This window comes from Elephas maximus, chromosome 13 (genome assembly GCF_024166365.1).
Source record: "Elephas maximus indicus isolate mEleMax1 chromosome 13, mEleMax1 primary haplotype, whole genome shotgun sequence".
Classification (NCBI taxonomy): domain Eukaryota; kingdom Metazoa; phylum Chordata; class Mammalia; order Proboscidea; family Elephantidae; genus Elephas; species Elephas maximus.
In genome coordinates, this window is record NC_064831.1 from 60,925,429 (window position 1) to 60,946,170 (window position 20,742).

Sequence of the window (20,742 nt, forward strand, 5' to 3'; positions counted from 1 at the left end):
CAGCTGCTCTTTAATCTTAAAATATTCCATTTATCAAAGAAACAAAAGACTACAAGACAATCCACTAAATATTTTGACATGAAACAGATATAATAACATTATACTGTAAATTTGATAGTGTTCTACCAAACAGGAAACCATATGCTACATTACAATAGCATAGGATATAGAAAATATGTTATTGTTCGTTTTCAAGACTTAAAACTTGCACTACTGAATCAGAAAAACATGAATTCTGCTGTGAAACTTAATGGTAAAAATGTTTATGGACATGTCTGACTGGAGTCTTTGACTGGAAAATTCATTCAGCCAACTAGTTCACAGAATTTTGTGGTTATCTCATTAAAAATTTAAGTAATGATTTTAATACCATGCAGTCTGTTATCTATATTTACATAGAAAATATAAATCTTATGTTGTAACACTTTGTCTTGTATCATATATCAGGCAACAGAAAATTCTAGTCTCCAGCTAATGTCAACAGGAAGGTCAAGTCTTTGTTATTTATTTTTAATACTCTAAGTTATGCAATTCACTTCCCCTGGAATTTTTGCTCTTTACTGTTCACATTCCTTCATAAATAATGGAAAAAATATTATGTAAGCTAATGGTCAAAGTTAGTCTACCATATTCTTTGATATCAAATTCTGAAAACACATTAAAAATACATCTATTACTTGCAATCAAAATAATAAATCCACAGTATTAACCCCTTTACTACCTGTAGAAGTTTTTGTAGGCACAATGCATGTCCATATTTTGCAGCCAGATGAAGAGCATTTCTTCCTTAAAAAGTAATAAATCATTTAAAACACGTGAAGTATTATTTTCCTCATGAATTTTCCATAGAAATGTGATTCTTTTCCCAAAATTAGGTTGACATGATACTTATTTGTAAGCATGGTTTCAGTTTCTAAGATGCTTTACCTAGTTTGATTTTTTAATAATAGATTATGTACACACCAAAACAAAGCGGGGAGAAAAATTAAACATACAAATCCATAAAGAACAGGAGTTTTACCTTATTCACTACTATCTCTCCAGTACACAGACAAAGCAGGTAATTAAATATTGGCATAGAAAGGCAAGAGAGAGGGAGAGTAAAAGAAAAAAAGAAGGTGGGAAGGAGGGAAAAAAGAAGGGAGAGGAAAAAATACCTAAATTTCATTTAACAATAACAATTTCCAAATTGGCAGTGTGGACACTGAAAACGGTGAAAGTTAACAGTTATAGTTCAAAGAAAGGGTATTTTCTAAAAAATGTTTATTTATGCTTCATCTAAAATTCACAGTTCATTAGATTTGTGCCTCTGAAAACCGGATGACCTATTCGAATACAACGTGCATTACAAACGTGCGATTTTAAATAAGAGGCTACCAGATAATCTGAAGGGCTAACTTGGGTACTAGAAAAGGTCAACCTGCAGAGAACATTCCACTTCCAAACATTATTTCTCCTAATTGTATTCCTTTGCACATACAGCACTCTTGGATCGTGAGGGATGAAAGGGAGTCACCAGACTATTCCAGCTTCCAGTCATTTAATGTTCTTAATTTCCGTCTAATCTCACAAACTTCGTAAACATAATTCTGCTAGAAAAGAAGCAATTTATGTCCTATTCACCCTGGGTAGATAAATAAATTGACTTTCAACTCTCACTATGTCTTACATGAGTTTAGTTTAGTGGCTAGATCAGTCTTCCTGGGTCTGATTGTTTCTGTGTAGCTAACTAAATAGGTTCTGGAACAAAAAGCAGGAAGCCCAGATTTTTGAACCGGTACAGATAACAACATATTCAACCACACCCAAAAATTACAAACAAGTCAGAAGTGATCATTTCAAATTCCAGTTTCAATCTGTTCATGAACAGGTTTCCTAGAAACATTTCATGCTGTGAAAGGTGACTAGAATAACTGGCATTTACATGGGAAGAAAAAGCATGGAATGGGGATAATGAGGTTAGACACAGTGGCAACTGTCCCTGTTCAACAAAATGCCCCCAGCAACTTGGTCACATCAAAATGTCAGGCGAGGACTAAGGAAATGCTAAACCAGCCATCTGACATATGGCAGCAAGAAATCAACGAAACATCAGATCTAAAGCATCCTAATATGAATGACACCAAAGGTGGATGGATACCCGGTAAGGCCTTGGTCACAAAATACTCCAAAACTGCCCCAACTTGAAATCTGGTACTTTAAATATAAAAATATATATATATACTTGTAAGTAAAGGAGGTGGGATAAAATAAAGAGTTGTTTGATCAAATATCCACATCTGGATTGTAACAGACATTACAGCAAATGAGACATGGTCCTTGCCCTTGTGATATCTTGTGCCCAAATGATATCTGCTGATATCAGATGGCTGGTTTAGTATTTCCTTAGTTCTGACCTGACATTTTGATGTGTTTGAGCTTGATCTGACCTGAAGAAGGGATGGCAAAAGCCACTAGATTAGCCACTAGGCACAAAGGTCCAGAGCAGAAAGATACTTGTTTAAATCTGAATCAGCACGATAAATAAATAAGGCCTTATTTATTTATCGTGCTGATTACACCACCAAACAGTACCAACAACTGCCACCTGATTCTTCCTTTTGCTTCTAGACCCGTATAACTGATTAAAATTTCATGCAAACAGGCATAATTGAACAAGCTTCCTAAGAAGGCAAGTCAAGTCTACTTAAGAAACAAACTTTAAACCATCAAGCATTTGAGATGCAAGACAAAATATCCCATTATTTCTCTGATCAGCCAATACTTTACTAAGCAATAAACATTTACAGAAATATACTGTGTGCAATGAACAGTTCTGAAGAGGTATGATCAGTCCAAAATTTCTAAAAATAAATATTCCCCTATACCAATAGAAAGCACAAACACATTTCTCTCTTCCTTCAAAGGAGGCAGAAAGATTGAGTTTAGTCTTTGATTTAGAATCTGATGTATCTTTAGGTAAAGATTTTCCTCACTAACTCAACTATGACCTCAATCAATCTCTATTTTTTCTCATTTCTAAACACAATGCTGGTTAACGTATGTATTATTTATTTGTTGAAACATGGAGTCACAGGATAAAACAGGAAAGGGAAATTCTGTTTTATAGGTCAATCCTATATTTCATTAAACAACAAAATAGAATGGTAGAAAAATAAGTTGTCAAAAGTGCCAGAGACCTGAGAATGCCCATTTCTGATGAACAGAAAATTTAACACATACATTGAAGGGAAGCAACAGAGGTATTTAAATACGTAAAGATCTACCTTGTGATATGCAAACAAGCTCATACAGTAAGGTTTTAAGAGACAGACAGGGCAGGACTAAGTGTAGGCAGAGACCAGCTAAAATACAGATTTCAGTTGTTTCCAAGAATAATTTTTTTTAATAAATTTAAACAAATATAGATTTGGTTCCTTGTGAGGCATAATGGTTACGAACAGGCTCCGACTGCCACTTATTTAATAAAGGGCCTTGGGCAAAGTTACTTAGTGACTTTCAGTACCTCAAAGCCTCGTTGGGTTTATGTGAGAACAAAATGGGTTAATACGTGTAAAAAGCTGACAAAGTACTTATATAAATGTGTTAGATAACTGTCAGCTACTTTTGTTATTATCGTCATTGCTGCTGTTGTTATGAGGCAGTTAGTTCGCCATCATAAAAAACATACAACCAATGCCTTCATGACAGTAAGAATTCATACACTGAGCAGTATGTAAATTTAAACTAAATGGCTCCTAATGTTTCTTCAAAATCGGAACTTTTAGGATTCTGGAACAGTACCAAGACCAGCATTAGACTTCAGGGCTCCATCTGCTGGTCAATCTAGTAACCCCTTCTCCTCAATTCCCTACAACTTGACCTCTCCTCACAATGATACCCCAGAAACAAACCTGTTTTCAACTATTTAAAAACAGAAAGTTAAGTATTTATCTTTTTAAATCACATTTAGGTCTGATGAAGAACATTAATACCAAACAAAATCTGTATCTCTGCATTCTGTAATTGACTATGAAAGAAAACATACCTGCTGTGTCACTGGTTGTAATATCAACTCCATGTAGAAGGATGGCATTCAAACACTCAAGATTCCCCTTTGAGGCCACAACATGGAAGCTAAATAAAAAGAAAATGTGTGTGATGTCATGGAAACTATCAAAGATCAACTTAAATGCTATATTAATGTTAACCTTTAAACAACATACACACACATGCACGTGCACATGTTTTAAAAGCTATATTACCCGTTGCCGTTAAGTCGCTTCCGACTCATAGTGACCCTGTAGGACAGAGTGGAACTGCCCCACAGAGTTTCCAAGGAGCACCTGGTGGATTCGAACTGCTGATCTTTTGGTTAGCAGCTGTAGCACTTAACCACTATGCCACCAGGGTTCCCTAAAAGCTACATTAGAACATCTATACTTAATACCGGCAAAAATAAACCTACTCCATATTACTTAAAACTCATTTTAATCCAAATTTATAAAAGGGACAGTACTTTCTAGAAATACCTCCTTAGAACCAAGGAAATATGCTAATATTCAATAGCTTTAAAAATAATAGAAAGTTTATACTATAATATTGTTAACTATTTGAGTAACAAAAACACTGGTTGTTTGGGCCTTTAAAAATGCTCTGAAGAATGTCTATCAGACTATTTTGCTTAATTTCAAATATACTCAAATTGCCAAAACAAATGAAGTTACAGCAGAATGCTGAAGCCAATGAAGGATCAAAACACTTTTCCCTTCTCTTTAGAACTATCAAGCTAAAACTGACAAGGAAAAGTCTTCAAAACAAGCAAGCTAAGCTATACTTGAAAGCCATAAAAGAATTGGCATCTTCTTTTTCCCAGACAGTACCAATTGCCTGGTATTCTTCCTTTTGCTTACAGACCTGTATAACTGAAATTTCATGTAAATGGGCAAAACTGAACAAGTTTCCTAATTAGGCAGGTCAAGCCTACCTAAGAAACTAACTGTAAGCCATCAAGCGTTTGAGATGCAAGACAAAACATTCCACTATTTCTTTGATCATCCATCGCTTTATTAATCAACATTTACAGACATATATTGTGTGCAGTAAGAACTGACACTGGCTAGTACTCCACCAAATCCAGGCTGGTAAATTCAGGAGGATTTCTTGGCAAAGGATGTTAAGCTGGAGTTCGGACTGAACCATGCCCCTAAAAAAGTACACTAACCACTCTGAAGGTGCCAGGAGCTAAAGGATATGAAAGTGCCCCACAAGGTGCCTGGATTTAGAAACACTCTGCATCATACACTCTCAGTGGGGGGCTTCCCTAGCCACGCCATTTAAAAATTATATATCATCCCTACTCCCTGAAATTTTAGTACCCCCCAGCTCCCCATCCCTGCCTTTACTATTCTATCTGAAACTTAGCATTTTCAAATATAATATATAGTTTTATTCTTTATTTTCTTTACAGTCTATCAATCTCTTTCCACTATACTACAAACTCAGCGAAAGCAGGAATTTTTGTCTGTTTTGTTTCTTATCCAATCCCCAGTACCAATTACAGTGCCAGATAGGTGATGGGGCCCCAAATATTTGAACAAATGAATGCTTGGAGACAGAATCTGAAGATGGCTTGCAAATTCATTTCTAGATGGCACAACATCCTGTCATGCAGGTCTGTTAACACTCTGTTAGTATTACAACAGACAGAACGCAAACTAGAGACCACGTACTATTACATAGCGGAGGTTTGTGTTCGGTTTGATTTAGAGAAACAGAAATGTTTCTAGTAAAAGGAGTATAGTGTTCTTAAGTGTCAGGCAATTCTCACTGTAGCAGAATAATTAAATTGTTACATGGCTGGGGTATCATTTAATCTCTCTGCAACAGTGAAGTAGGGAATTACACTGTGCAAAACACCATTAGAATCTTTCAAGGAATGCTAATTTCCTTCAGGCAAAGTCACTCAGTCTTCTCAATTCAGGAGATGCCTTTTTTGTTTGTTTATTTGCTTGTTTCTGTTTTTATTTCTTAGTTCACGAAATTTGGAAGATCTCTTTCTTCAAAACATAAATCCACATTACAGTGATGATGTATTAAGGGCAGAAATCACGACAAATCTACGATGCATTATTAATGCTGGTGTGCTATAAATAAATAGTACCTCTGCTTCAGAAAGAAGATATATCAACCATTAAAATTTATGAGGAGAATGGTAAAGGATACTTGAAAAGTGCTTTGTAGGAAACTTTTGCAATTAAAAAATCAGCTTAATATAGCCAATTTTAAGAGTTCAAAAATACTGTGCTTCTCCCCACCCCTCACCCTACCCCCTGTTAAAGCAAGACCTGCAGCTCTGCTTCCATAGTGGGAGGTCCAGGTGATTTGGACAAACCTCACTTCTGAGGACAACTAGACAAGCTGCACAAAATCTCAACATCTGCTTGAAGTCCCAACGAGCTAACCAAATAGTACAGAATTCCTAGGCCAGGATGCAGTGAAGCTCAGAGGCCCAGGGAGGGAAGCCTGGTATTGGAGGCCATTTTGCTCTGGGACTCAGCATTGATTGACTTCCTACAAGAGCAGCTGGGAGGCTGAACAGCACTTCTGACAGCCTTGAGGGGTGGAGAGACAGGAATCAGGGTCCAGGGCTCTCCAAGTGGCAGTGGGGAACCTTGGTGAACTTACCCCATTTTGGGTTGGGACCCTAAAGGGCTGCACCCTAGGAGAGAGGTGAACAGGAAGAAAACAGGCTCTTGTAGTCACTACAGCAAAGGCTTCAGATATTTCAACTCTTGAAACTGCACTGAGGTCAAGAGGTATAAGCTATCTCTGCCTAAAGTTTCAAAATTAACTCCCCTTCCAAAAAATTCTGAATAAAATTATTTTTGTAATTACACATAGTATAGAAATTATATTGTGGCATGCCCTTTGTACAAAATGCTTTAACTAACAAAGGATATAGTTTGTGTTTGGGGGGGTAAAAAAAAGGGGGGGGAGGAAATGAATCCTAGGAAATAATTTTACTTCCTACAAAAGAAAATCTCAAAAACTAACACTACTGAAATATTTTTCCCAAACTAAAGTTCAAAGTTCATAAAATTACATGAAATTTTATAAACTCTGAACATTAATATAAATAATCTCACTCAAAATTGAATGTTAGGTCAAAAAATCTGCACACCCATTCATTCAAAACATCCAAACTCCCAAAGCTAGGGATCAGCAAAACTGAAAAAATAAGGTTTCACTGAAGATGTTAGAAGATGAGGAATGAAGAGCATTCCTCACCTTTTAACATCCTGGCAATTTGGGGGGAAAAAAAATTAAAGAGAAGTCACTGATAGATATTCAATTTTCACTATTTACACTCTGAGCCCTACAAAGAGTTTAAAATTTAGTAAAAAGAGGAGACAGGAATCAAAACAACCACTGTTTTGGTAGCTATTAAATTGCCTACTTGATAAAATTGTAACACTAGAAACTTGAAACATTTCCAACTTTATTGCTCCCCCAAAGCTACTTAATTTATGGTCATGCTTTGCTATCTTTCCAGCATTCCAAAGTAGTGACCCACATCGAACATGTTCATTTCCTAATGCTCCTTTCTATATTTAGTAATCTGGTTTCCAGTTATAATATTTTCTATAAACTCATGTAAGTGTAAAACTGAGAGGAATTTTAGGAAATGAGACTTTCCACCTCTACCTAGCTTTGGAAAGTTTCCCAGATCAGATTTTTAATGGGTATAGTTATAAAGGGCCTACCCTTTAACCCGTTCTCCATCCTCAACAGGAATGGAAGTGATGAAGAAATGAGAGGGGTGGGAGAGAAGACACATGGTTCACAGGTATATATACAAGTCAGGAGCCTTCCTAAGTAACTGAAAAACAAATGATGGAATCTCCCAAAGCCACGCTAGGTACTCTGGCTCCCCTTCTGTTCTCATTTAAACTCCATTTTTACCCAAGTATAAAAATGGAGTGGGTGGCAAAGCAAAGAGAGTGTAATTTATACACCTCAAAGACAGGAAGCTTGGCTTCGCATCCCAGCTCCGTGACTTTTTATGAGATTAGATCAAATTATTTAACCTCTCTAACCTTTTTCCTACTTCTTTTATGGGCTGCTGCGAGAATCAAACATCATAAGGAATACGAAAAAGCTTTATAAATGCACCAAAGGCTGTTGTTTGCCAAAGTCTTTAACAACTAGCCTGGGTAGTGCTCTAGTATTCTTTCTCTAGATTGGAAATCTTTCAAACTGACAACAATTATTAGTCTGTGATGGCTAAAGCAGATTACTGAAAGATTTTTATAATACTGGCTTTGGAAAGACTTTTTTAATAAAAGAGTCGATCACCACAATTGACAAATTTCACATATATCCCAAGGGTTTACCCAAAGTCCCTTCAGATACGCTTTATCAACAGTCATACTTACACAGATCTACCTTCCACATCCAGTTTGCCTGGATTGACTCCCTTCTTAGCAAGGATTGAGGACACTTTTTCCACATCCCCTCTTTCTGCTGCTTTCATCAGTCGGTCATCATATTTATTCCAATCTGCAACATGCTGCAAAAAGGAAAAAAAAGGAAACATGGCATACTACATTAGTAAGACTTGAAAAGCAGGAATTTCCTTCTCCCGGTTGTGCCAACTTTACTAGAAGGGCAGAGCCATAAAACCTTTCTAAAACACGTATATTACAAGAAACATTTTTAATCCTACTTTTGAGAAAAATCATTTTTCTCATGTTCTCTGCCTACACAGACTGAGAATTACAAATAATTCATTTACACACATTCAATAGATTTCAGGGCAAAGAAAGGAAACTAATAATTGTTGAACATCTACCTCGGGGAAAGCATGACTTATTCAAACCACCCTAGAAAATGAAAATTATCATCCCCATTTAACAGATGACAAAAATCAAGGGTCTATGGACATTAAATGTCTTAAGTGGCCAAGCCCAACCATCACTTCTCCAATTTCCAAATCACTGTGTTTTGCATCTTCCCTAACCCACGTTCTTGGACGTGGCTCTGACTACATCTCCCCAGATGCTTATATGCAATGGAACTCTGTATACATTTTAAGAATGTCTCCCTTTTTTATTTGAAAGGTATTGATGGAAATATACTTATGGAGGCAAATTAATTTTATTTTTGTCTCTACATATAAGCTCGATAGAGAAAGCAATTCATTATACTTACATATATTATGCTTATATAGTAGGATAAAAAGAAGACAGCTACATAGGAAAATCTAAAAAGACTTAACTAAGATAATAAGGTTACCGGTGCCTTATTTTCTTCCATTTTTCTACATTTGACATGTATTGCTTTTGTAAAAAAAAAAATTTTAATTTTTAACACTCAGTGCACATGTATTTAAAAGGAAGATCAAAAGCTGGTTTTTTGTTTTTTTTTAAATAGGAGAATATACCAAACGCTCTTTAGCTTTGATTGGAGAAAATATATTCAAGACGTTCACAAGACAATAATTCTGATCTTGTCTTATTAAGCAGAAATGGCAGAACAGAGAACTAAAATACATGCTATTTTAACAGGTAAAGTTTTAAAATATTATACCAACTCATTAAATTCTGGGCTAAATCTAGTATTATTTCTAGAACAAAAAAATATCTACATTATTTTTCACTTAGCTTACAAAGCAAATCCTATGTCCACAGATACCATAACAAATCTCTGGGAAAAAAAGAAAATTAGCATATCCTGTAACTGCTTGATACGTGATTATTTTCTATTTACTATCCTCTCCAAACAAAAGAAGTTATCACCACCAATTTTCTTGGCAAATAAGCAATGCATTCATTAAATACTTGAAGTGAAAAATGACTATGAAAAAGATAATATGTTAAAAATTTAACTCACTCCTGAAATTTACTATTTTAATGGAGTCGAAAAAAAAATATTTTTTTTTTATTTCAAGTACATAGACTTCAGACTTGTTGTCTCTAAAGTTGTCAAATTTGGGGACGAACCCACTTCCTCTTAACTTAAAAACTTAAACTGCAACTGTGAGTAGAGAGTAGACCTACTTACTGGCTCAAAGTTCAAATTACATTTTAGACATGACTATATAAATTTTTTTTTTCTTTTTTTTTTATATCCTTCAGCTTTAAAACAAAACAAACAGTTTAGTGGCTCTATTCTGGGGAGGGGGAGTGGATGCAGGCTGAAGAGGCATTGTGTTTGCAGATGCCTAAGGGATTAAGTAATGTGTAGCACACAAATACTTGCCCTAAACTGATTTGTTTATCCCTGCAATTAAAACAGTCTTAACCTTTTTTTTTTTTTTTTTAACCTTATTACCAAGCAAACTTGCTGGTAGAGAAAGGTATAATTTAATGCACTAAAAAGCTGTAAAATCCAAAATTAAGGCTTTTTAAAAGATAATTAAACATGATTAAAAAAAAAAAGTGTCACATTATCACAGGACTTTCAGTTCTACTCCACCAAGCGCTGGTTTCCGTTCTGATGCGACGTCAGTTAACAACAATACTGTCCAATTATTAAGATTCTGTTATGCGCTTTTTAAGCCCAGAAAAAGAAACATGAAATTTTTTTTCTATCACCACAGTCTACTGATCACGTAAATCAGAAAGAAAATAATAAAACAAAGAAACCAAAATTTACCAAAAAAAGTAGTCCATTTTAAAAGAACACAGTTGAAAAAGCCTAGCTGAGAATCGCTTGTTACTCTAGACTACAAGGGATACCTACTCTGTTTTTAGAAGCACAAGAAAACCAACACTTCATCATAGACAGGACTGAGTTTCTGGTTGCTAACAGCAAACCGCTTGGCATTAAGTTACAAATCTCTGCCGTTTACAAAGCTGGCCCTCAGACAAACTCCGAACAAGTGACTGGGTCCCTCTCACTACAACTTCCCCTGTTCTACAGCCCTCGTGCTGTGCTACACTTAGCTTGGATCTCTAACGACACCGTCTTCATCTTCGGGATCCTTCTCCACCTTCATAACGCTCGGAAATTCTCTTCCTTGCTGCACAGCACTTGATTAAAAGCAGCCCCGAGTCAGATATGGTAACTCCTATGTCTTATTCTTCAGAAGCTGTCCTTCAAGGCTGTCCCTTTCAGGGACTCCACGGCACTCTGCATCCCACAGCCTCAACACTGCAGCACAGACGCTGCTGTGCGTGACAAAGCTGCCTCTGTCCTGCTCATCCTGTAAACGGTGTGCAGCCGGCCTCCCATTGGTCAGGTCTAGTTTAGATTCCATAGGGCTTGACAGCTGAGTGATAGAAAGGCGAAGCTAAGAATATATTGTAAATGCGTGCTTTCCCTCTGAGTAATCAATTTCAGGTCTACTGGGGACAAACGACTCGATCGTGTTGTAAAACATGCTTATTATATCAAAACACTTCACCTGTATAACAACAATATTTTAAGAAAAAAATTTGGTTATTCCATGAAACATATTTAAAGCCAGTTTCAGTCTTAGTATCAGCTACCATGAAGTTATAATAACCTTGACAAACAACATAAAATTCTATTTTAAGCAAATGTGTCACACTTTCATTTAAGGAAACACACATACATAGTTACACTTTCGAATTTTCTCCACTTTCTCTCATCCTCTTATCAGTCTGGTCCTGCATACAACCAGGTTTCAGCTTACAACTGCTGCCAGTCTGTCTCCTAAAATGTTAAATGAGAAGAGCCAGAGGCACTGCCAAGACATTAAATAGACTACATCATGATGAATACATTTCAACAAATTTTAAATTTAACTCAGTACTCTTAATTTCTAAGTTTATCGTCCTGCCTGATATGACAAGTAAATATTTTATCAGTGGAAAGTCAAATTATCTGAATTCAGTGGATAAAAAAACAAATAAGCTGACTAAATACTAAAGGAGGAAAATAGGTATTAAACACTGAGCTATACAGTAAATAAAACTCTGTTTAGGGACAAAGCAAGACAACTTCTCCACACTGATAGACAACATACTTGTACCAACATTCCTTACATCATTATCAAGGATGGTAACAAACATCCACAAGCTCCAGGGTATCTTTTTTGTCGTGTTCTGGTTACCCAGGAGAGCTAGTAGCACAGTGGTTAAGCGCTCTCCTGCTAACCCAAAGGTTGGCAGCTGAAAACCACCAGCAGTGGCAGTCTGCTTGCATAAAGATTACAGCTTTGGAAACCCTATGGGGCAGTCCTGCTCTGAAAGCAACTTACACTTCCTCCAAAAAGACAGGTTTGGGAAAACTGTCTCATAGGAATGCGAACCATTACAACACGAAGGTTTAATAGGAAGAAGGTGGCTGCTATACTACAGATCATGCTACCAGTTAAAAATTGTTATAAACCTCAACATGAAATCCATTTCCTACTATTCAAATTTAAAATATCAGGTCCATATAATATATATATATATATAAAGGCATATGCTACAATGTATTGTTTCTGAAACAATGATTTTTCCCCCAAACCACACTGGGTATCACAATGGATTGATTTGGCAGGACCCAGTGAGTCCGCCCAGTCTGTTTCACCATTCTTCAGACGACATCTGGGATAGAACTCAGGCTCTATCCTTTCGTTAACAATGCAAACACATTCTTTCTAGAAACAGGACAGCAAAGTAGAATAAATGAAAAGGCGGGGGAACAAGTAATAAAAAGCCACGGAAGCAGCTGTCCACGGGAAGGCTCAGGTGTGGGGTTTGCTTGTCTTAGCACACTATGGATGCCCTGGGTGACTTAATCTCTTGCTTCTAGTCTCAGGCCTGTCTCCCAAAAGCCCCAAATTCCCACCTTTGTCATTTCCTGTGCCTCCCATGTTCTTCCCTCACCTCAAATGTCACTTCCTCAGAGAGGGCTCCTCAGACCACTGTATCTGAACAGCCCCGACTCCACTCTATTCCCCTCAGTCTTAATGCCCATATCCTGTTTATTTTTCTTCACAGCGCTTATCAGTATCTGCCATGATAGCATATGTTTGCCTGTTTATTAGCTTACTGTCTGTCTCCTCAGCACTCATTTTTTTGAGTTTGACCAGATATCTAAGGTCTCTTCTATGAAACTGTAAAACTGATTTTTAAATACACAATTTGGTAATGAGTGGATTTTTATAAATGTTAAGGGCTATAATCCAAATCAGCTTTTAGAATACTGTTCTCTTAGATGAGATTGTTAACTAGCTCATATCTGGAACATACATTTACAGGCAACACTGCTTCCCTGTTAGCTACCCCCATTCGACAACAAGTATCTATTGATCCCAGGTGCTTAGGGAGCCCATGAGTGGCAGGAAGGGAGGGAGGCATTTGAGTGCAACTGATAAACAGAACTCACTCCTTACAGTGAATAAAAAGAATATCTTTTTAAAACATATAGATTTTTTTTTAGTGGTGCTTATATTTTAACAGCTGCTAGCCAAAGGGTTGGCAGTTCAAATCCACCAGAAGCTCCTTGGAAACTCTATGGGGGCAGTTCTACTCTGTCCGATAGTGTCGCTATGAGTTGGAATCGACTTGAAGGCACTGGATGTTTTTTTATATTTAACAAAAATTTGCCATTTCAACATTTTTTTATATGTACAATTCAGTAACACTAATTACTTTAATCATGTTATGCAACCATAATAAAAAATCCTTCTTGACATTTAACTCCTGTACATGCACACCCCAAAGTCTTCCTTCGCCGCTCGACAAATCCCCTGGGAGTCTCAGAAAGTATTGTAAATAGCTGTGAAAGAAAATGGGTTTTGCAATCAGGCAAACCTGGGTTCTAATTCCACCTTTGCCACCTGCCCACTGTGTACTAGTGGGAGAATTTACTAATACTTTCTAAGCCTCGGTACCCTCATCCATAAAGCAAGGATAATAACAGAGAACCTGCTTATGCAGAATCAAATAGCTAATGCACATGAAGGTTTCAGTACTGTGCCTGACAGGCATTAAGTGTCCAAAATGGTAGGCATGGTGGCAGTCACAAGTGCTCCTGGTCAGAGATACTAATCAGAAGGAAATTTTCGGAAAAATAAAGAAGGGAAAAAAAACAAGCATTTATCCTGCCTTTCCTGTATTAACCCTATGAGTCAAAATCCACTCGACGCCAACGGGTTTGGGTTAGGGTAACCAATTAGGTAATGAGAGAAAGTAGCTCTTTATAGTCTAGCTAATAAAGAAAGAGTGGTAGAATTTTGCCATCTTGCAAAATTTCCTAACAGGAGGCTGGAAACTCTGGCGGCGTAGTGGTTAAATGCTACGGCTGCTAACCAAAAGGTCAGCAGTTCGAATCCACTAGGCGCTCCTTGGAAACTCTACCGGGCAGTTCTACTCTGTCCTATAGGCTCGCCATGAGTTGAAATCGACTCAATGGCAGTGTGTTTGCTTTTGGATTAACAGGAGGCCGGGAACTCTGCTGGTGTAGTGGTTAAGAGCTACGGCTGCTAATCACAAGGTCAGCAGTTTGAATCCACCAGGCTCTTCTTGGAAACTCTATGGGGCAGTTCTACCCTGTCCTATAGGGTTGCTAAGAGTCGGAATCGACTCAGTGGCAATGGGTTTTGTTTAACAGGAGGACTGGTGGCACAAATGGTTAAGAGCTTGGCTGCTAACCAAAAGGCTAGCAGTTCGAATCCACCCAACAGCTCCATGGGAGAAAGACCTGGAGATCTGCTTCTGTAAAAATTGTTGTTGTTGTCATGTGTCGTCGAGTCTCCTTGACTCATGGCAACCTTATAGGACATAGCAGAACTGCCCCATATGGTTTTCGAGATTGTAATATTCACAGGAGCAAATCTCCAGGTCTTTTCTCCCACGGAGTCATGGAGTGGATTCAAACTGCTGACCTTCAGCTAGCAGCCGAGTGCCTACCTACTGTGCTACCAGGGCACCTTCTTTAAAGATTATAGCCTAGGAAACCCTATGGAGCAGTTCTACATTGTCACATGGGGTCCCTATGAGTCTAAATCAACTCATCGGCATCCAACAACAAGTAATGGACCTAAGTGATGATCATCAGTGACCACTAACATCACAAAAGACAGTCAAATGTTATGCACCTCCTGATGGTCATAGACACTACCACCTATCAAGTAGCCTCGGCGAAAATGTAAAACTAAAAATCTAACCAAGCCTCTTTATGAGAAATGCAGGGCATTTCACAAGTATGCAAGTAGCAAAATCCAGCATAGAGGAAACTCTATGGGTTTCTTCAACAAAAAAATGGCAACAAAATAAGATGGACAGTGATCATAGATTAAAAGTGATTTCAGAAATATATTAACCAATCACACTGTATGGAAACTTTTAAGACCCTGATTAAACAAAAAAAAATTTTTAATAAAACAGTTGGGGGAAATGTGAATATTGACTGGATATTTGATGATATTAAGAACTTACTTTTCAAAGATCAGCAGTTCGAATCTACCAGTTTCTCCTTGAAAACCCTATAGGGCAGTTCTATCCCATCCTATACAGTTGCTATGAGTCAGAAACAACTTGACAGCAACGGGCATTTTTTTTTTTTTGGAATGACACTTTATATTTTTGAAATGATCCCTGTCTTTACAGATGTGCACTGGAATATTTTAGAGGAAGTGATATAATGTCTGGTATTTGCACAAGTTCAGATGGAACAGGAAAGGCCATAAGTTGATAATTATTAAAGCTGAGTTATAGCACATCAGCGTTCATTATGCTAAACAATTCTCTTAACTTCTGTATATGTCATGCTCTGTTGATACATGGTCCCATAAATCTGGGTGATGTATTAATTTTTAAACTACATTACATGCTTTTATATTTGGTGGTTAGAAAGAAACATTATTTATTCATTTATTTTGGGGTTTTGTAAATAGACAGCAAAACAGTTTTGTCTTTTACATAATGTTTCTAGAATAAGTCCTGAAGAACTGCCAGAAAATTGGACATTAACTTATTTATTTAATAAAAAACTTATTGAGCATCTATGTGCAAGGGATATAAACATTTACTCACTCAGCATCCACATCTGTATGGCCATACAGTATGCATCAGGCCCCACGTGGGGAACAAACAGACATGATTCCTGGCCTTGGGCAGTTCAAAGGGATAAAACCCAGTCATTTTCTTCAACTTATCTCACACTATAATAAGGGAGACAGATACATATAGAAACATGTACATAATCAAAACACATTGTAATAATGCCACAGTTCTACCTGTAAGGTAGAGGTAGTTCAAAAAAGGGGGAACAAGTGGGAAAAGTTTCAGAGAGAAGATACCTAAGTCATCCACTAGAAGATGAGTAGAAAATAATCAGGTTTGAAACAATATCACAAAATAGGAAACTACAAACACAAAAACTTGTAGCATTTCTGGATTACAAAGCACTTCTATCCTTGAAATAGCAATTAAAATCTATACATGGATGGCTCACAAACACATCTGCAAACTTCTCTAAGCTCCAGGCCCATGTATCCAAAAAACCTTCTCAGTAATTCTTCATGAGTGTCTTACCTCAATGTCTCAAATGAAAAACATCCTTTTCCTCCTAAAACATGATTGTATTTTAAGTTTCACCAACACAGCACATGATAGTTGGCAAGACAGAATCCTAGAAGTCAGTCTTGACACCTTCGTCTCCTTGGTCCCTCATTACCAAATCCTGTTGATTTCACCTCCTCAATATTGCTCAACTGCAACCACTCATGTCTACATCCATCACCGTTAGGTTCCTTCACCATAAACCACCATCCCTCACCAGGACGACCACATTAATCTCCTAAGTGGTCTGTCCACCTTCACTCCAGCCTCTTCCCTTGTGTTCTTCACACTGTAGCTAGCGAGAGTGGTATTTCCAAAATGTAAGCCTAGTCATACCACCTCCACCACTCCTTTCACATACCCTGTCCCATCTCACTTAGAATACTCTAGTCCTCAAATGACATCAGCAAAAATAACAGATTAAGGTACTTCAAATTCCACCCTTTCGTGAAAGCAATGAAGAAATGGACAAAGAAAATATCACAATCAATTTTTTTGGAACTCTGAAAATTAACCAAAGGCAACAACTCAGGGAATACCTATTCAAGAAAAACAGCTGATTTTCAGTAAGAATAGTGACTTTGTAATGTTTTAATTTACCCTGGTCCCATTCCCCACTCCCGTGCTCAGAGATAGCTATGAAAGATAGCTGTGAAAACAACAGCTCACATTCCCCGTACCATACCAGAGGGAGCAGAAGAGACCTCACCTGCAAAGAATTGTAATTATTTGTTCTGACCTAGCTGGTGGCTCTCTGGAAGATCAGCTCAAAAACCCTCTTGTCTTTATTTCACCAAACTCTGAATTGCCCCAGTACTAAAGTCACTTCGGCGGGGGAGGGGGTATTTTTTAAAACATTCACAAGCTAAAGTCTTAGTTGCTATGACCTGAGGCAATAGATAACAAGCAAGCAATAAACTAACCAAAAACCTTGGAAGAAAAGGCTGGGGAATGACATGCCCTTAAAAAAAAAAAAGTCAATTCCAACTCATGCCCTTAAACTTCGTCAAATTCGGAGGAAACTACAAGGTCACACATATGCTCAGGACTGTCCTCATCCTCAGGAAAGCCTTGGGAAGGCCCTAAACTCTTGCCTCTGGCTGGCCTTCATGCTCTGGACTAAAAAGAAGTGAAGGATAAGGCGAAGTTGTAAACTGTCTGACTGAGTGCTGAAAGCATGCCCCCAACACATACACAGAACCCCTTGACAAAAACTGGAAGTTTTTTTTGGTTCTAGGCTAGGAAATCTCTGTCTAATCACTAGCTAACCAGTAAACTAACAGAAGTCTGTATTATTACAGATTCTACAGAAATAGTTCAGAAAAGTCACTAAACAACTACAATAAGCAGCAACAACAAATCTTCGTTGTTATGTTAGGTGCAACTGAGTGGCTTCCGACTCAGAGCGGCCCTATATACAGCAGAACCAAACACTGCTCAGTCCTATGACATCCTCATAATCTTTGCTATGTTTGAGCCCACTGTTGTAGCCACTTTGATAATCCATCTTATCGAGAGTCTTCCACTTTTTCGCTGACCCTCTACTTTGCCAAGCATGATGTCCTTCTCCAGGGACGGTCCCTCCTGATAACATGTCCGAAGTACGTGAGACAAAGTCTCACCATCCTCACTTCTAAGGAGCATTCTGGCTGTACTTCTTTCTCCCAAGACAGATTTGTTCATTCCTATGGCAGTTCATGGTACATTCAATATTCCTCACCAGCACCATAATTCAAAGGCGTCAGCTCCTGTTGGTCTTCCTTATTCATTGTCCACCTTTTGCATGCATATGAGGTGACTGAAAATACCATGACTTGGGTCAGGTGCTCCTTAGTCCTCAAAGTGACATCTTTGTTTTTTAACACTTTAAAGAGCAGATTTGCCCATGCAATACATCGCTTGATTTCTTGACTGCTGGTTCCACGGACACTGTAGATCAAGTAAAATGAAATCTTTGACAACTTCAATCTTTTCTCCATTTATCATGACGTTGCTCATTCGTCCAGTTGTGAGGATTTTAGTTTTGTTTATGCCGAGACATAATCCATACTGAAGGCTGTAGTCCCTGATCTTCATCAGTAAGTGCTTCAAGTTCTCTTTGCTTTCAGCAAGCAAATTTGTGTCATCTGCGTATCGCAGGTTCCTCATTCTTCTTCACATAGTCCAGTTTCTCAGCTTATCTGCTCAGCATACAGACTGAATAAATATGGTGAAAGAATACATCCCTGACACACATCTTTCCTGACTTTAAACCACACAATATTCCCTTGCTGTGTTTGAACAACTGCCTCTTGATCTATGTATAGGTTCCACATGAGCAAAATTGTTTTAGAATTCCCATTCTTTGCAATGCTATTCATAATTTGTTATGATTCACACAGTCGAATGTGTTTGCATAGTCAATAAAACACAAGTAAACATCCTTCTGATATTCTCTGCTTTCAGCCAAGATCTATCTGACATCAGCAATGACATCCCTCATTCCACATCCTCTTCTGAATCTGGCTTGAATTTCTGGCAGTTCCTTGTCGATGTACTGCTGCAACTGCTTTTGAATATCTTCAGCAAAACTTTACTTGCATATGATATTAATGATATTGTTCAATAATTTCCACATTCTGTTGTATCACCTTTCTTTGGAATGGGCACAAATATGGATCTCTTCCAGTCAGTTGGCCAGGTAGCTATCTTTTAAATCTCTTGCCATAAATGAGTGAGTACTTCCAGAGTTGCATCCATTTGTTGAAACATCTCAGCTGGTGTGCTATCAATCCCTGGAGCCTTGTTTTTCACCGATGCCTTCAGTGTAGCTTGGACTTCTTCCTTGAATACCACTGGTTCTTGATCATATGCTACCTCCTGAAATGGCTGAACGTTGACCAATTCTTTCTGGTACAGTAACTCTGTGCATTCCTTCCATCATCCCTTGATGCTTCCTGCGTTGTTCAATATCTTACCTTTGTCTTCTCGAGCTGATCTTTGAAATCTTCTGTTCAGGTTTTTTTATGTCATCATTTCTTCTCTTCACTTTAGCGACTGTATGTTCAAAATGAGCCCTCAGCTCTCGAACAAATCATCAGAAGGGAAGATCATATCTCTAGAATTGCCACATTGTAGTGTTCAAAATGTCTGGTTTTCTATGGCATAATTACAAGCCTGGCAAAGAAACAAGAAAGTATAGCCCATCCACACAAGAAAATAAATAAAACTGTGCCTGAGGAAGCCCATGTGTGGGACTTTCTAGACAAAGACTTTAAATCAGCTATGTTAAATATGCTTAACAAACTAAAGGAAACCATGTTTGAAGAACTGAACGAAAATGTGAAAACAATGTTTCGCCAAATACAGAATATCAATAAAGGAATAAACCAAAAAACCCACTGCCGTCGAGTTGATTCTGACTCATAGTAAAAAGGAACTAAATAGAAATTTTGTAACTCAAAAGTACAGTAGCTGAGCTGAAAATTTCACTAGAGGAGCCCAACAGCAGATTTCTGCAAGCAGAGTAAGGAGTCAGTGAACTTGACCACAAAATCAATGCAGATTAGCTAATCTTTGGAAAATTAAGAATAGTTGAAGAAATAATGGCTGAAATTTTCCCAAGTTTGATTAGAGACATGAAAGAGAGCCACACCAAGCCATTATAATCAAGCTGTCGAAAGCAAAAGACAAAGAGAGAACCCTAAAAGCAGCAAAAGAAAAGCAACATATCACGTACTAGAGACCTTCCAGGGCTCCTCAGTAAGATTAGAAGCTGATTTATCATCAGAAACCACAGATCCACAAGGCATTGTGATTACACACTCAAAGTGCTGAAAGGAAAAAACTGTCAACCACAAATTCCATATCTAGCAAAAACAGTCTTCAAATATGATGAAGGAATTACTCATTCCAGACAAACAAAAACAGAGAGTTTGTCGTTAGCTGACTTGCCATACAACATATGGTAAAGGGAGTCCTTCAGGCTTTCAGGCTGAAATACAAGGACACTAGACAGTAACTCAACTGCACATGAAGAAATGAAGAGTATCAGGAAAGTAACTACACAGGTAAATACAAAAAACAGTATAAATGTATTTTTTGTAACATTTTTTCTACCTGATTTAAAAGACAATTGCATAAAGTAATAATTATAAACCTAGGTAGATAGACACACAATGTATAAAGATATAATTTGTGACAAGAACAGCATAAATGTAGTGGTAGGGAACAGAGCTACATATGAGCAAGGTGTTTA

General features: G+C 37.6%; 1 protein-coding gene across 3 annotated transcripts in view; it reads right to left on the minus strand.

Moving 5' to 3' along the window:
• UACA (uveal autoantigen with coiled-coil domains and ankyrin repeats) overlaps positions 1 to 20,742 on the minus strand; it is a 104,269-nt gene that overhangs the window by 34,967 nt on the left and 48,560 nt on the right. Inside the window, exons 1-4 of one of the 3 annotated variants that reach the window (XM_049905581.1) lie at positions 10,726 to 11,771; positions 8,418 to 8,551; positions 4,028 to 4,116; positions 722 to 786 (exon numbers count right to left, since the gene is read on the minus strand). In XM_049905581.1, the coding sequence (XP_049761538.1) occupies positions 722 to 786; positions 4,028 to 4,116; positions 8,418 to 8,551; positions 10,726 to 10,809 (372 nt within the window). In that variant the 5' untranslated portion in view covers positions 10,810 to 11,771. Of the gene's footprint in view, positions 1 to 721; positions 787 to 4,027; positions 4,117 to 8,417; positions 8,552 to 10,638; positions 11,772 to 20,742 lie in introns of those variants that run through there. The other 2 variants (XM_049905583.1, XM_049905582.1) reach the window with 2 other exon arrangements.